Source organism: Amblyomma americanum, chromosome 2 (assembly GCF_052857255.1).
Source record: "Amblyomma americanum isolate KBUSLIRL-KWMA chromosome 2, ASM5285725v1, whole genome shotgun sequence".
Lineage (NCBI taxonomy): Eukaryota > Metazoa > Arthropoda > Arachnida > Ixodida > Ixodidae > Amblyomma > Amblyomma americanum.
Genome location: NC_135498.1, coordinates 163,988,625 through 164,004,777, shown reverse-complemented (window position 1 = coordinate 164,004,777; position 16,153 = coordinate 163,988,625). Strand labels below are relative to the sequence as shown.

General features: G+C 44.9%; 1 protein-coding gene across 1 annotated transcript in view; it reads left to right on the top strand.

The window, feature by feature from the left end:
* The window catches only part of LOC144119232 (fatty-acid amide hydrolase 2-A-like), an 85,786-nt gene extending 71,550 nt beyond the window's left edge, over nucleotides 1-14,236 (top strand). Inside the window, exons 5-8 of the mRNA XM_077651903.1 lie at nucleotides 4,392-4,549; nucleotides 6,613-6,708; nucleotides 11,099-11,292; nucleotides 13,780-14,236. Of these exons, the coding sequence (XP_077508029.1) occupies nucleotides 4,392-4,549; nucleotides 6,613-6,708; nucleotides 11,099-11,292; nucleotides 13,780-14,203 (872 nt within the window). The 3' untranslated portion in view covers nucleotides 14,204-14,236. The remainder of the gene's footprint in view (nucleotides 1-4,391; nucleotides 4,550-6,612; nucleotides 6,709-11,098; nucleotides 11,293-13,779) is intronic.
* The last annotated feature ends 1,917 nt before the right edge of the window (nucleotides 14,237-16,153 follow it).

Here is a 16,153-nt window from a genome sequence, read left to right as displayed (position 1 = left end):
ATGCGTTATCAAACCCGTCAGATGCCCCTCTAGCATTGCTTCTTCACGGCCTCAGCCGCCAGGCGGGTGGCTTGCTGCTGGATGGCGGGGTCCTCGCTCCGCAGCGAAATTTTCCAGGCTTCTCTGCTGGCGATGTTTAAGCAGGCGCCTCGGGAAATGCCACATTCCTAAATTATGTGATGAAGAGTGCTCCTTACAACGTAATTTTTATATTTATATTATTTTTCTTCACCGGTTTGTGTCTAGTAGACCCAGACTGGGCTGATGTATTTTTTTGCTTGTAGCCACCTCCAAATACGCGCCTCATAACTGGAGAGAGACCGATCATGGGGTGGAAATATCCTTCTATGTAAATTGTAGTGTTCGGTAAATTCATGGTATGTAATGATGCAATCTTTCATTCCCTTGCATCTGGGCTGTTCTACGCCTGCTCTGTAGTAGAGATCGCGAGCGAACGCATGTGCAGCGTCGTTGCCAGGAAGAGATTTGTGCGCAGGTACCTATATGATAGATATTCTTTGTCAATTGCGTTTGTTGCGAGTATGCGCCTGGCTTCTTCCGAAATTCTACCTTTTGCAGTATTCCAAGGGGCTGTTTTATTGGCACCAATCATTACGTATGCTCGTGTGCCGATGCAAGCGAGCGCTATTGCAACTTCTTCAGCCGTAACTAAGTCTCGCGTGCGTGATAATTCCGTAGTTTTGTGTGTACCGTCTCCATCTGCCACTGCCGATACTGCCGCTCCATGTTTTCCGCCTGACGCGTCGACATAGGCTACTTCCTCGGCTGTCTTGTTTTAATTATTTTTGGCGATGGTTTTTCCTCTGTGTTCTCTGCGTTTTTTGTTGTGTATCGGGTGCATGTTTTTCGTAGAGGTGGGATCAATAAATTCTTCCTCGTCTCTAGGGGAATGTCTGTTTTTTCGTATCGACCTCTTTCTGGTTCGAGGCCTATCCACGAGGATGGTTCTCCCCACTTTTGTCTGGCTCAGCCTTTCTGGTTGCGCGATACTTACCGCCTAAGTTAGCTCTTGCATATCTTGTAGATTCCAGTTCATTACAGATTTTCCGTTGAAGTGTATATGGGTAGTCCTAGTGCTCGCTTTACGCATTTCCTAATTATGACGTAGATTCTGTCGCGCAGCATTTTTTAATGTTTAGACAGAGCGTGGCGTAGCAAATGCGACTAATGATGCAAGCCCGGGTCAACTTTAGAAGGCTGCGCTCTTAGAGATCATGGCCTCTGAGCGAGACTGTTCTGAATATGCCCCTGAGTTGTGCCGCGTAGTTTTCTAATTTTCTAATGGTGTTTTGTTCATTGCCTTGAATGAACATTCCGAGCATTCTTATTCCGTCTACTGTCGGGGCGAGAGTCTTTTCTACTACAATTCTTATGTCTACGTCTTTCTTTTTTCTCCATGGTGGATGAAAAATTCCGATTTTTACGGGGAGCAGAATAGACCTCTGTCTGCCACGTATTTAAACATCACGTCTGCGACAGTTTGAGACTTCTGTTCTGTGTCCGCGTCGCTGCCCTTATTGATCCACCAAACATTTATGCCATCAGCATACATGCTGTACTTTAGGTCTTGAATTCGATTTAATATTAGGGGAGTGCTCTCATTGCTATGATGAACGGAAACGAGGTTAGGATGGAGCCCTGAGGGGCGCCATGGCTCCCTAGTTTGGTTGTGGGAGATTCAATGTGCTGGAAATTCATGATTATTTCTGTTTGATGGAAACTGTTTGATGTAGTTGTATTTTTTCTCACCTACTCCGATTTCTTGAAGTCCACCGAGTACTGCGTCGTATTTTACGTTACCAAAGGTTTTGGTTATGTCCTTGGCCCAGGATGGAATTTGTGCCCTTGGTGCTTTGATCGAGGATGTCGTGTTTAAGTCGGAGCACATTATCTTATGTGCAGAGGCCTGGTCCGAAACCTACCATTTCGTGTGGCCAGAGGTCCTCTCAATTCATGTGCTTGGTTAGTCTCGTCTGTACTACGTGTTCCATAAGCTTGCCCATGCACGAGGTTAACGAATTCGGTCTTAGTTTTTATAATCTGGGTGCTTTGCCTGTTTAGGTATGAGTTCTACGTTTGCCTTCTTCCATGCTTACGGAAGGCTCCCACTATCCCATACCTTGTTCATGTATTCTGTTAACGCCGAGATTGATGCGTCGTCAAGGTTTCTGACTATCGTGTTTGTGATCCCCTCGGGTCCCGGAGCAGATTTCGGTATTAGGCTGATTGTCTCTGTTCGAGCCTCGGTTTCCGTGGTGGGGGCATCTAGCTCTATGTTTGGTTTTCTCGTGTAATTTGGTGGTCTTTCGGCTTCTCTATGGCCTACGTATGTCTGGATTTTTCGAGTAGCTGGTTATCCCTCCCTTCGAAATCATGTCTAGCTTTGATTTACGTTTCCTTGCGTTTCCGACTTTCCGGGATCGTGTAGGTGCCTGAGGATGTTCCACGCCGTAAGATAAGGAAAATTAAGTGAAAACTGGTTTTAAGGAAAGGAAATGACGTTTGTCTCACATATCTCGGTGGACACTCGAACCGCGCCGTAAGGAAAGGAATATTTTCGACGCGTGGTGCCGACAAGTACAACTACTACTGCTACGACGTCGACGGCTTTTCGACCGAAGATGCTCTAAAGAGTGTCGCGTAAAAAGCAAGAAGAAACACAAAATGGCAGAAAAAAAAGAAAAACGGAGGGAGAGAGAGGACAGTGCAAGGCATTCGCATTTCCGCACATAAGCAGAAAAGTGAAATGAAATTTTTTGATCGTTGAGGAAAGGAAATGGCGCATTATCTGTCTCACATCTCGGCGGACACGAGAACAGCGCCGTTAGAGAAGGGATAAAGGAGGGAGTGAAAGAAGAAAACAAGAAAGAGGTGTCGTAGTCGAGGTGCAATCATGTAATTTTGTTTTCGTACTTTGGAACACACGGCTACGGCAGGGCTCAATAAAGCGCTGAAATCTGAACGACCCAATTTGCCGCGCAAATGTCTTGAATGGCTCTGGTACAGCAATGTAATTTTTCTAAAGATAGTCTTGGTAAACATTACTGTGGCCGGATATGCTAAGTGCATGGCTGATCAGATGTGCTTTCGAATCTTGGGTCCAGCTCGTTTATATATAAAATACGTTCAGTTTCTATTATATTAGCAGAGAAATATGCACCTTAATATCACATCAAGCTTATTTTGACGAAAACAGCACAGATGTCTAACTTTCTACGGTAAGATCTGGCGCCTTTGTAACAAAGTCACAATGTACAAGGGCGCAAAACTTAAAGGGATTTGTGAGGTAGGAAACCGGAAAGGCCTGCTAAGGCCATATTTTTTCCGGCGCAGTGCGGTCCGCCTGCACTGAGATGGCGCTGTGAGCGTACGTGTCAGTCAGTTCTTCTAGCTAAGCTCTAGCGTAAAAGGCTGTGATCGCCAGCGCCGGCCGCCAACAGAAACAAAGCCTATAGATTGCATATGGGATGGCAGGCGCCGCTGACGAATGAGCTGCGATGGAGCTAAGCGATGCGTTTTTATTTAAATATTTTTTGAAGAACTTAGTGGCCCACGCACGCTTTTTCAGGCAACTACTGCATATTCATGATGGTACTACTGATTAACCTAACGCGTTTCTCACATTCCTGTCCTGTTAGCTGTTCCAGATATGAAAATAATTAAGGCAGTATATTCAAATTTCACTAATCTATTTATTTTTCTGTCAAATTGCAATAAAATAATTTGTTTATTCTCAAAAATGTAGCAATGTAATGATTTTTTTTCCAGCTGCAATCACCTAGCGCAAATAATTAATTCTGTTGAAATTACTTTAATAAGAAGTGAAGAGTTGTTCATTGGGCTGCCAAAGCATTGGTTTTCGCGCCAGCCTAACTTGACAAAAATATTCCACGCTGAATGTGAATCATTTGCTGCTGCGTTACAAAGTATGATTCTAATGTGCATCAGTAAGCTGTAACTATTGCCTTTTATTTCTTGATTTTTTATTTATTTAGTTACGGCAGTTACCCACTTGGGGCGCATTACTGAACAGAGCGGAACTTGAGAGAAAAAAAAGCGGATTGAAGGGGAGGGGGCCGAGAGACCAGGGTTATTTGTATAGGTAGAAACTGAACACAAATGCAGTGAAAAAAGTACTTTTACAGCTACGTAATTAGTGTTTGTCTTCGTAGAGCGATTATTTAATAGGGTTACGGATATAATAAAATTAAATATTTGAAATTATTTAAAAAAATAATTTTTATGCATGCTTCGAGCGTGAACATTGTTTCTGGATGTTTATGTTAGCCGTCCATGGCGACAAACTACAACGAGGAAGTTATCCGCTCTCTGTGCTATCCTTAAAGACGGTAACAATGTTACGTGCGCAGGTGCCGTGCCTTGCAGGGGCCATCGAGGAGTCTACAACGATGAGTTCCTGAAGCTGCATTCGGCCGGTCCAATGACGCGCTACGCCGGTGACCTCATGGCCATGCTGAAGGTCATGCTTTCCTCAGAGGCCCGGCTGCGCCTGCAGCTGGAAAAAACAGTATTACCACTTCATATCTCTTCGCCTTTTTTTAATTAAACTGAGTATATAGCACAACACTTTTAGCACAACGCTCAATATCATAACAGACTCTGGGTTTGCAAACGGCATATGGAAATCACGTGCTTGAGTTTCTGTGGTGGAGCTCTCGGTTGCTATTTCATAACATAGGCTTCAGCAACTGATCCACATTCCGAACATATTGCAGCTTCTGAATAATCTGACTGATATCAATGTGACCTTCGTAACTGCACTATTCTGGGCTTCTCTTTCGCATCAGTGTGATATACGGCGCGAGTTTCTTAAAATAATGGAGCGAAAACTGCAGAGCTGATACAGGCTCTCTGTTCCTAGGCAGCGGAACACAGTCCACTGTTGCAATATTCTTTCTTTGAAAACGTGACGTATCCGTAATGCTCGTTACTTGAGGAATTTCGTTCTACCGTAACTGCACGTTTTCAGCGTTAAAGTGTCAAGCCGATATGCGTGTTTGATTACAATTTTTCCAGGTGCATGGGTGTTGAAAAGATATCTCAACACCGCGGCGCCTACGCGCTCTCAGCTGCTAATATCTATTTTAGTCTAATTTCTTTCATCACGATAATAGGTGTGGTTTACGAAGCTTCCATAGACGCCGTCAGCATACCAACGGCTGAGCGAAGCAACCCATCAGCACCTTTTTCCTAGGCGGCTGTTCTGCGGCCAAACTACTAGCCGACTGGCAGAGTTAGGATGCTCCTTCTCTGTAGTTTTCTCACCTTTTCCAGAGAAGCTCTCGTCGAGAATGGCATATACTTTTAATTTAAGCCCTTGCAATATAGAGTGGGATGCATGGCCTCCACTCATGAAAACTCTGCGCGTGCCGAGTGCTTGCCAAGTTGAGCTGGCGAAACGTGCGTCTTTTTTCGTCATCGCGATCAAGTCCATGGAATTTGCCTGGTGTTCGGAGGTGCAATAAACCAGAATGTTCCGGAGAGAGTACATTCACGGCCGGGAGGGTTCCTGAAAATTTAGAGAGGACACACACACACACACACACACACACACACACACACACACACACACACACACACACACACACACACACACACACACACACACACACACACACACACACACACACACACACACACACACACACACACACACACACACACACACACACACACACACACACACACACACACACACACACACACACACACACACACACACACACACACACACACACACACACACACACACACACACACACACACACACACACACACACACACACACACACACACACACACACACACACACACACACACACACACACACACACACACACACACACACACACACACACACACACACACACACACACACACACACACACACACACACACACACACACACACACACACACACACACACACACACACACACACACACACACACACACGCACGCACGCACGCACGCACGCACGCACGCACACACACACACACACACACACACACACACACACACACACACACACACACACACACACACACACACACACACACACACACACACGCACGCGCACGCACGCACGCACCACAGCTTCTCCAAATAAGGCGGACCTTGAACCACAGTCTCGGACGAGGTTCATGTTAAGAAGGCCGTGTAGTAGTTCGAGTGTGGGAAGCACCTCTGCTAAGTCGCCGCCGCCTCCACCTGAGATTTTGGTTCAATGACATCTCTGGCCAAATGTTTAACTCATCCGTTGAGTAGTGTACCACATTATGTTGTTGGCATCCTGAAGGCACATTTGAAAAGACACAAGAAGTGTTACCTTTAGTAGAAAATTAGTCTGCCGATTAAAACGTATACTTAATCGGAGCCAGGTTTCAGTGACTGTTAGCTTTTTTTTCATGAAGCACGAAGTGAAGCTCACAAGTTGATGTCTGATGTATACCCGTGCATTGAAATATATTTGTGGAAGAACAGAAGTTGCACCCTTTGCAACTTAAGACTGCCGACCAAAAAGCTAAGATAGCCAAATTCGTTTTCATCCCAAGCATGCATCTATTCTCAGGTCGACCTGAGCAAGTTGAGGATCTTCTACGCGGACGACGAAGGCTGCAAATTCTTCAGCCGAATACACCCAGACATCAGAGAAGCTGTACGTAAGGTGAGTGCTCCGCTGATCACACTTCCCTACTTTTAATAACACCAGGGCACGAAATAAGTTCAGTGCTGTCAGAAGTTTCGAGCTAGTAGTACTGGTAAGAAGCTTACAACTGTACCGAAATACTGTTTATTTATCTTTTGCGTAGCATTGTGGTTTTCGTAGCTAATTGCTATGTGATTGGTCTTTTTGGCGTATTATATTTATTGCCCAATCGGTTCCTTCACGATTTAGTGAAAACTTAACTGATCATTTGGTCACCTTGGACTAATGATATTAATATAATTTTTCTGAGTTTACCTTTTTGGCATTGCCCTGTCCCATACATATGATATTTCCCACGGCTTGTCTTCATGAACGACAACTCGGACACAACGCGATGACGCTTGGTTAGAAGGCTTCTTGGGGACGGTAACAGCTCGGCAAGCACATGACCAGCTTAATAAATTGACTCGAGTTTTCCTGGAGAATTACAATGACGTAGTACAGACTACCACCTCATACTGAGCTAAGGGAAACATGGATTCTTTAGTGAGTCCTAGGCGTGCATTTGTTCACAAGACGGCGTAGTTCCTTATCCGCTACTCGGCGTGGTACAGACCAGAGTCCTGTTCCTTATACAGAAGACCCAAGGTGCCGACCTCGGAAAACCGAATACTATCTGGAACCAATTATATATTTTTGGGGACCTAACTTGCACCGAAAATTCCGCTTCGACTGAAAACCAAATGAAACCGGTATTGCACAACTCTGTGTACGGCATGATGTACACGACGCGATGTACAAGCAGAAACGTGCTCCGGACCACTGATGTCGCACACGCCGATTAAAAATTCTGGAGCTACTGCACGGTGACGCCGAAGCGTGATGTTGTGGTCGTGTCTATCACATGCGACCCTCGCTCCGGAAGAATGTCGTGAAAGACTGGTTTTGGCCCGAGGAACTTTGCATTGCAAAGGGCCGTCCACTCTTAATGCGAACTTCCTAGCTCAGGGCCGTGCTCTTTAGGGGGCCGCTGCGTCCAACACGGCCACACACGGGAGTTAAATGGCTGATCTCAATGCCCAGGTCCTTCTCCTAAGACACATTGCGGCGGTGAGCGACTGTGTCGCACGCAGTGGCCCTCTAAACCATGCGGCCACGTGCTCTCAGTATGAGTGGGCGATCCTGCATATTTCGGTGCTCTAGTCATGAAGGACCAGGCTGACTCCACGGGTACTCGGCAAAGGACCATATCTGCACCATAAAAAAGTGCTAACGAAATGTGCAGACTGTAACAAACCTCTCTATACAGAATTCATAAAGTGCCGTTAGCATTTGATTAACCGCAATGATCAGTAGTCATGTAGACACCTCGTGGCTGGGATGTAGACAGGCGTATGTAATGATGATGGAATACATCAATAGCAGCTGCACATCGACCATAATTCTCGAGAATGAAGGTGACAAAATTAAGTAAGGAATTGTGTCATGCAGGGAAACACGTACTCTGTTTACAAGATTGGGTCTTATGGTCTTATATTTACATGAGACAGTTAAACATTTGGACTCTGAATTGTTCGGGATAAAATCTAGTGCAAAACACCTCAGTTATAATATATTTGCAGATATCAGTGCTTCGCGAAGAAACTGAGTGGATTAACTCCAGAACATGATTTTGCAAGCTAAAAAAGGAAAGCAGAATGGCGCTGGCGTGTCTAAGATAGACAATGAAGGAAACTTAAGTAGTGCTCTACAGTCTCGGAAAGCAGTACCATATTGCGGTAAGCACCGACAGTTTAAAATTATAAAGGAATAGATCTCCTTAGAGCAGTTAACCGGAGATTCTGTCCACGAGAACGACAGAGCTAAGAGTGTAAAGTCGAGGTGACCTACATTTGGCAGCTACTGTCAGGGATGGACGAGTAGCTGAGCAATAAGAAAATATACTTATATCTGGAGTTATATGATGCTGAAACTAGCAAGCTCAAGAAAAAGCAAGAAATTAAATTTCGAATAGAGCAGGAGGCAGTGGAAAGGAAAATTAGACTACATTATAAGACAGGGAGAGAGAGAGCGAGAGAGAGGCAGAGCGGTTGGCCTGAAAAATAAATATCTGGCCTGCTATTCTGCTCTGGGGGACGGGAAGAGGAGATAAAAGAAGGTCACGATGGGGGACGATGATGATGGGAGGAGGCAGATGAAAAACTACTTTAAAAAAGACAAAAAATTAAAGAAACAAGGCACACATTCTGACATCACAAACGCGAGACAAGGTCCGTGTCGCTCAAAAAGCGTGAAAGCGCTCGCGTTGCCTTTACAGTTATAAAACTATCTGGCAAAGCGCCGAGGATCAAAACCTCAGAGAGGAGCGTGTCCATAGGGAGAGAGTATAGAGGGCCGGGGAAAGATGTCAATAAATGTTATTGTAGCTGATATTGAGAAGCATGAAAACAATGAATTTTCAATATGTCATATCTGCTTGTATCCCGCGTGTTTGGTGCTGTCCTGATTTTTCGCCGCTAAAATCAACCGGGAAACACTATACAGAATTGTTTTCTGAAGCACGACAACTGTGCATTCCGGGAAACTCTCGAAGAATGGGCGTTTTGCTTCGTTTCTGATTCTTGCTTAGATACTAACCTTGTGACAGAGATTTCTTCCGCACTGTTTTATCTACTTTATGCCTGTTTGTTTTTGTTTTATTTATTTTATGCCTATTTGTTTTATCTATTTTATGCCTGTTTGTTTCGTTGAAGTGTTAGGGCAATAATGCATGTAAAATTTTTTTTTCACATATATGAATTTTCTCTTGCTTTATACGACATTCTTCACACTCTTGATATTTTAAACTGACACAGCACTGCAAAACATCAAAAATTTGTGATGAATCTAACAATGTTTTCACGTGGAGCACGCCACTCTTACAGCAATGAGTTCACAACCAACCTTTGTCCCTATTCCCTTTCCTCTGCAGCTTTTTCACGCCATTCGGAAAAAAATGCATCTAATAAAAACTTGTCTGCACATACTTCATTGATATTTCGTGATTACAGTCATAACGTTATTTGCAATATTCTCAAAACACCTGACGTAAATACATCAAGAAAAAATTGTGTTTTGCTGAAAGCCGCGTCACACTGTGCTGATGAAGTAGATACTGAGAGAAGGAAAGTGTAGCAAGGGGCGCAAGAGGGTCTGGTGGGCGGATGAGCTGGAGGAAAATTCCTGCAGTAGACGAAGCTAGTCTCAATATGAGTTTTTCTGCAGCAGCAACCCTAAAACGTACGCTTTCGCGAGGTGTTTAATCAATAACATAAGGGCAACCTTGTTTACTTCATTTGGGTACAATTGTCTGAAGGTCAGGCGAGTATTTGTGCACTCTAAAGAAGTTCTTCATCAATTATGTTTGAGCCCTAATGACATTTGTAAGTAAATAAATTCGAGGATACATTTGTAATTCCAAGCTACTATGTTGTTCTCCGAAATGCTACGGCGATAACCTTGAGCTGCTTGCGCGTCATCGTCGCTGAACGCATGTCGTAGTCAGCAATGACGATGCAACTCACACACCAAGGAAATCCAACGTTGTCGCGAGGAGAAAAATGTTTCCAGTACTGCCGTATTCTAAATGCGATCATACGAACGGCGAGCTTAGAAAGGGCGTAGCGCGAAAACGGCAGTAAGACTTAGACCAAGAGGTTGTCAGTATACGAAACAACTGTCGCAATAAAATGCCTACGCACCGATAAGCGTTAAAGCGCGGGGGTGAAGTTATGCGTGGAATGTCCTCCGGAACATCGGTCACGGGTGCAGTGCTGGGCTTTCATTGCAGCTCTTGCTGGTAAAGTGACGTTAGCCCGCCTCCATGCTCAGGGGGCTCGGTGAGGCCTCAGTGTCTTCGAAGACTCGACCTCCTCCTGCGCATTGCCCGCCCCTCGCTCTATCCGCTTCTGCGGGCGGGGTGGAAGCGAGATGCCGTGAAATGCTTTGAAACGACTCTTGTGAAAATATCTTTGCATTGGAGCAGAAAGCAGGCGTCGCAGATGTTATGAAGCCTCCAGCAGCGATTTGGCGATGGAGCTGAGTCGGGGCGTCCTGCTCTGAACGCTGCGCGTGTGCACAAGAGCAGAACCCCAAGCGTGCGTTGTGTCTAGCGAAAATTGATGCTCTCGATACGCAGCCCTGCAATGCTCTGTAGGAATACATTGTCATGTCCATACCAACCCATTTCTCAAAACATCAAGCAGTCGTTGTAACTCCCTGAAAACAGAAACAATCGTCATATACTCATGCATAGCAGCCGCATGGAAAGGAAACGAAACGATTGCATAACAACGGCATGGACCAGCTGTTGCTCGAAATTGGCAGGACCGTGGGTGGAACCGCCAACAATTTTTCTCAATCCTCCCAGGTATGCTCTTATCTGGGGAGAGAGTTTGGCAGCCCCGTGGAGCGCATCCGGCTCGAGGAGGCTTCATTGACCAGCAAGATGTGGGGCGCTCTGTTCACCGCGAGCAAGTGCGAGCCCATCTCGCGCTTCTTCACCGACGACGACGGCCGTCCTATCAACCCTTGGCTAGAGTTCATCAAGATTTTTTGCGGAAAGTAAGTGCCAGTTTTGCACAACACGTTTTAAATAGGTTTTTGAGCGCATCTGTTTATGTTTGTATGCAGAAGGGATGCTGAAGACATCAACAGTTCGACCAGATCTACAGAAGAGCATAAGGACGAAATGTTTTTGACGTTGCTAACCGTAATCATCTTTTCTTTTGAAGTAAAAGAAGTCATGGTGATGTCTATTAAGCGTCCGTGCGTGCCGTATATAGTCATGATGCGCAGTATGCAAGACTAATTTTGACGCGACGACTGCAGCTGAACCGTGTATCTTTCGAACTGTTTATTATTAAACTGTTCTGAGAAGTTCATGGCGTACTTCTAGTGCTCTCGTACTTTATCTCAATGATAGGGTTCACTTATTATGCACGCCTGTAGTTCGACACACTGCACAGTTTTGGATGAAATCCCAGCGAGAGTGTACCCGGCTATCATAGAGCAACCGTTTCTACTCCAATTTTCACAAAGTGTGGAAAGTTGAAAGGCAACCGTGCCTTCAGGTGCCTATTAAACCGTTCCTGTCATCATATTTTGGTAATTAACGAAGATGCGGGCTCCCCTGAGCGAATTTTAATACAGGTTTACATATTACGTCTCTAGCGGTCACGCGAAAGAAAAGCTAATACTGTCCGTTCAGAGCCATATATGAAGCGTTGTCGTGCTGGCGGTGTAAGCACGTCGCGTGGACGAAATCAGACAACCAAAATCCAATCGCAGCCCTTTAGCAGGTGCGACTTTTTTTAATGCTGAGGACCAGTTTGCATGTCGGGCGCCTTGTGACGTACGTGCATTAAACGCTGTCCAATGTGCTGAGGTAGGTGTAACCTAAAGAACCCCATGTAGTAAAATTAGACTAAAGCTCTCCATGTCACTGCTCCAAGTGCAGCCTTGGGATGTGGAAATCGACATTTCACTTCTGACACCGCCATACAGTTTGATGTGTCCAAGTCGAGGATCAACATTAGTCAAATGGGACCTAAATTTGCCTAACCCAGGTTTCTGGGAAAGAACACTTCACCCATGTTTAAATGACGGAAACTACACTGCGAAAAGGACGAGTAAAAGTGGGAATACAGAATAAAGGACGAGTGCTATGCTAGGCACCCATTAGCCCAAGACAAAAGTCCTTATTCACCTATGTTTCTTTATTCATGTTTTCCGTCATCCTACTTAGCACGCGAGTTGATCTCAGCGCCACCTTACGTATCCAGTCCACGTGCCCCGGCCACTATCACAAAACTTTGCAGGTATCCCACACTAATTCATTTTCGATGTCGTCTTTTCTCAATACATCACGCGGCTGGAAGCACTTTCCTGCATCGACAGCACGCATTTTAACACAGTAACCGTTGGCTCGTTTTTAGGTTAACAAACTTAGATGGCTAGAATTGTATAACTGTTTGGTTGGACAGCTTGTGCGTTGTTTACCTAGTGTATTAAGCCACTCGCTCGCGTGTAAATAGCTAAAATCTAGAGAAAACGGCAATTTTCGAGAAATAAAGTTAAGTAGCCATTGTATTTAATATGAGGTGAGCCAGTTACTTACTTTAGTGAAATTAAATTATTTGTTGGAAGATATTTGTTCTCGGCCCAAAAAACTTATTTTCCCAAAGAAGTGCATAGGACTATCCAGAGTTGTGCCCAAACCTGTAGCGCTAATTTTCACTTCAATTTGTTGACTTTCAGCATGCACTTAACCAAGAATTTTAAATAGTAAGCGGAATGGCATATAAAATTCACTACCAACAAAAACGGCCACTTTCTTCATCAGAAAAACAAGAGATACAATGCTAATAGAGAAGAGCATCATCGTGTAATGATTCATTAATGGCCATTCGGCACTGGTTTGTGGCAGTAAAGACAATTTTTTTTTAAATTATGAGACTTTTCCGCAATGGAATCAAAAGCGCAAGTGAAAAGAAAGTATAACTACTACGGATATAATTCATCGAAATGAGCCGCAGTGTCTGGCAGCAAAGGGATCTTTGCAGGTGGCAAAATAAGTTGCCATGAAATACCATCTACATGACTCTTCGGATAACATGCCTGGAATCCGTAAACCCATGGCTTAATTGACGACAGAAGTAGGTAGTTTCGTGAGGGAACCTACTGAAAACTACTTCCGGTGTGCCATCTTGAGGACACACATCTCAACACAACTTATACAGTAGACACAGATGTTTTAACTCGTAAAAATATCTAAACTTTTGAGGCACAACGGAGACCCGGAACAATGAGAAATATCACGCTGAATCTTATTTTGTTAATCGTAATTTTTAACGTACTCACAGCACTATACTCTAAGGTGAATAATAATCAATGTGAGAGCCATTTCAGATAGCGACCAAAGAAGTGCCGCAGAGTCGTGGTCTCGGCCATTCTATTACAATGTAATGGGAAAATCACTCAAGCAAGAAAAAAATAAATTGCTTTGCTCAGTATCGGCGCTTTCTGAACAAAATTTCATTCGTTTTCTAGCTCCACGCACACCTTTCCTGCTGTCCTGGTCACGTTATTGGAGCGCCACTCCATGTTCAAGACTGACTCCGATTCTACACGCTACTACCTGACCATGGTGCGGAATTTCAAAGAGCACCTTCTCTCCACTCTGCGTGATGATGCAGTGCTAATCTACCCGGCGGCTTTAGGACCGGCGCCATTTCACAACGAACATGTCCTGAGGCCAGGCCAGAGTTCGCTCACGGCTCTTGCCAACATCGCCGGTTGTCCAAGCACAGCCATTCCCATAGGGATGACGCCCAACGGAAGACCTCTCGGAGTGCAAGTAATGGCCGCTCCTAACATGGACAGACTATGTCTCACAGTGGCCGCGGAACTGGAGAAGGGTTTCGGAGGTTGGAAGCGACCCTTCGACGCTGTAGTTCTGAGCAAGGATCTGTAGCGAACTGAGCAACCACTGCTGCACACTGAGTCTAAATGTCTAGCGAAACGTTACCGAATCTGGCAGACAGATCTGCTGTCATAAAGCATGAAGGTTCTGCGAATAGTTCCATGATTTCAGAGGCACAGAGACGCTGGGGTACTGGGCAGGTTATATGTTCTGTGACCAATTTGGCGCCTTTAGGCTGTGGCGGGAATGAAACGAAAACACTGCTGATAAACTCCGATAGACCTACACAAAAGTGCTACCCTATGTTCGGTAATTGAATATGCACGAAAACTTGACCGCACTGTGCAAAACACCAATACTTAAAGCCTACAATAAATTTCTCTTATTCGTCAAAGCTCTTTCTGTCTATTCTGATGTTCTCATCGTTGAGCAATATTCTTGACTTTAGGCTGAGCTTTGTACTGGCGAGCGCATCATAAAAAATTGGCAGCGGCTTAGCACGGCTATGCCAGAATATACGTAGCGATAGCTAATGCATAGCTTGGTTAGCCTTGGTTAATTTTGATTGCGAGGAGTTGGTGCCCTGTCTGGTCCTGTGGTTCGTCAGGTGGTTGGTTACGTGGTACGGTGCGACCACGGTGGTACTGCGAGCACCGCGAAACTGCGAGTTCGTGGCCAGTGCAGCTTTCGCTTCAAAATAAAACACCCTTATTCGAAAAGAGCTGATATCAATATAAACAATTCCTTTGCCTGGCTTTTCTCTCACGGGGCAGCCTGATTATTTAATCAATAACAAACTTCCGTATAAAAGACGACTGATTTTTTGGTGTCGCAGACGCCTCGCACAGCTCTACACCTTTCAGTAATCAGTACGGGGGCGTTTTTTCGCGGTACAATACGTCGGCGATGGGGACGCAGGTCACGATCGAACAGCCTCGTGCTTACCTGCATGCCAATGGCTTTAGCTTTGTGTGGAATTAGGCAGAGGACCTGTCTACCATGTGCGCCTTGCGTGGCCTTCTGGTCAAAGCGGGCATTCCTCATGTGGTCGCAGTGCGGGAGCTCTCAAGGCATTTCAGGGAACGTCGGCAGGGAGCTACAACTCAGTCTTTAGCGCGTTCTTGCAGGAAGCAGGCGAAAGCAGTGATAGTACTTTTGTAGCGAGTGTGCTCAATTCACCATATGAACTACGTTTAATCTTGGGGTCATTTCCCCTGGACTCTGTTCCATTTTTTTGTTGTGTAGAAGACTGTCAACATGGGGCTCGTGCTAGAGAGACCTAGTTTCTTCCTTGCACGTATCAATTCTTCTAGTTTATGTGTCTAGCCTTTTGTTATAAAATGCTTCAGAATATACACCTTTCCTCTTTGTGGGGAAGCTGCGCTTTTGCGCGCCATGTACAGCTTGGTTGAAACGTTTTCAGGCTCTCTCGTTTGCTTTTTTAGCTATGCCGCGAAGGGCGTGTTGCAATTGCTAAGTCCAAAATCTTCGTAGGATAAGGAGAGCTATCCCTCAGTTTTTAATACGTGATCGTCGGAGGTAAGTACGTACTGCACTATACGCACGCCTCAAACTCAAACCATACGGCCTAAGACTTTGGGCTAAGGGATGCATGAACTTTCAATGTACTTGCCGAAACTATAATTGAAATTAAATACTGAACAAGGCAGTCTATATGCAGCGGTTCAAAATATGGTAGAAGTCTGCGAAATTCCAAGAAGTGTACTCTCCAACAAACAACAAAAATATGCATCATGTTTGACTACAACGCAAAGGGAAAACAATTGACACGTGTTTCTGAATGTAAGTGCATTAGCCTGCATATCTTTGAAAATCTTCATTGGGCAACCACGTTTTTCCAAGATCCAACAACGCGGTTGTAAAATAACTACACTACCTCAAGAGGACGCATTGGAATGCCTCCAGCAGCACGAAGATACTGCCATTTCAAACATTTACTCAGCCCATCCTTGATTACGCTATGTCATCTGGGAGCCATGC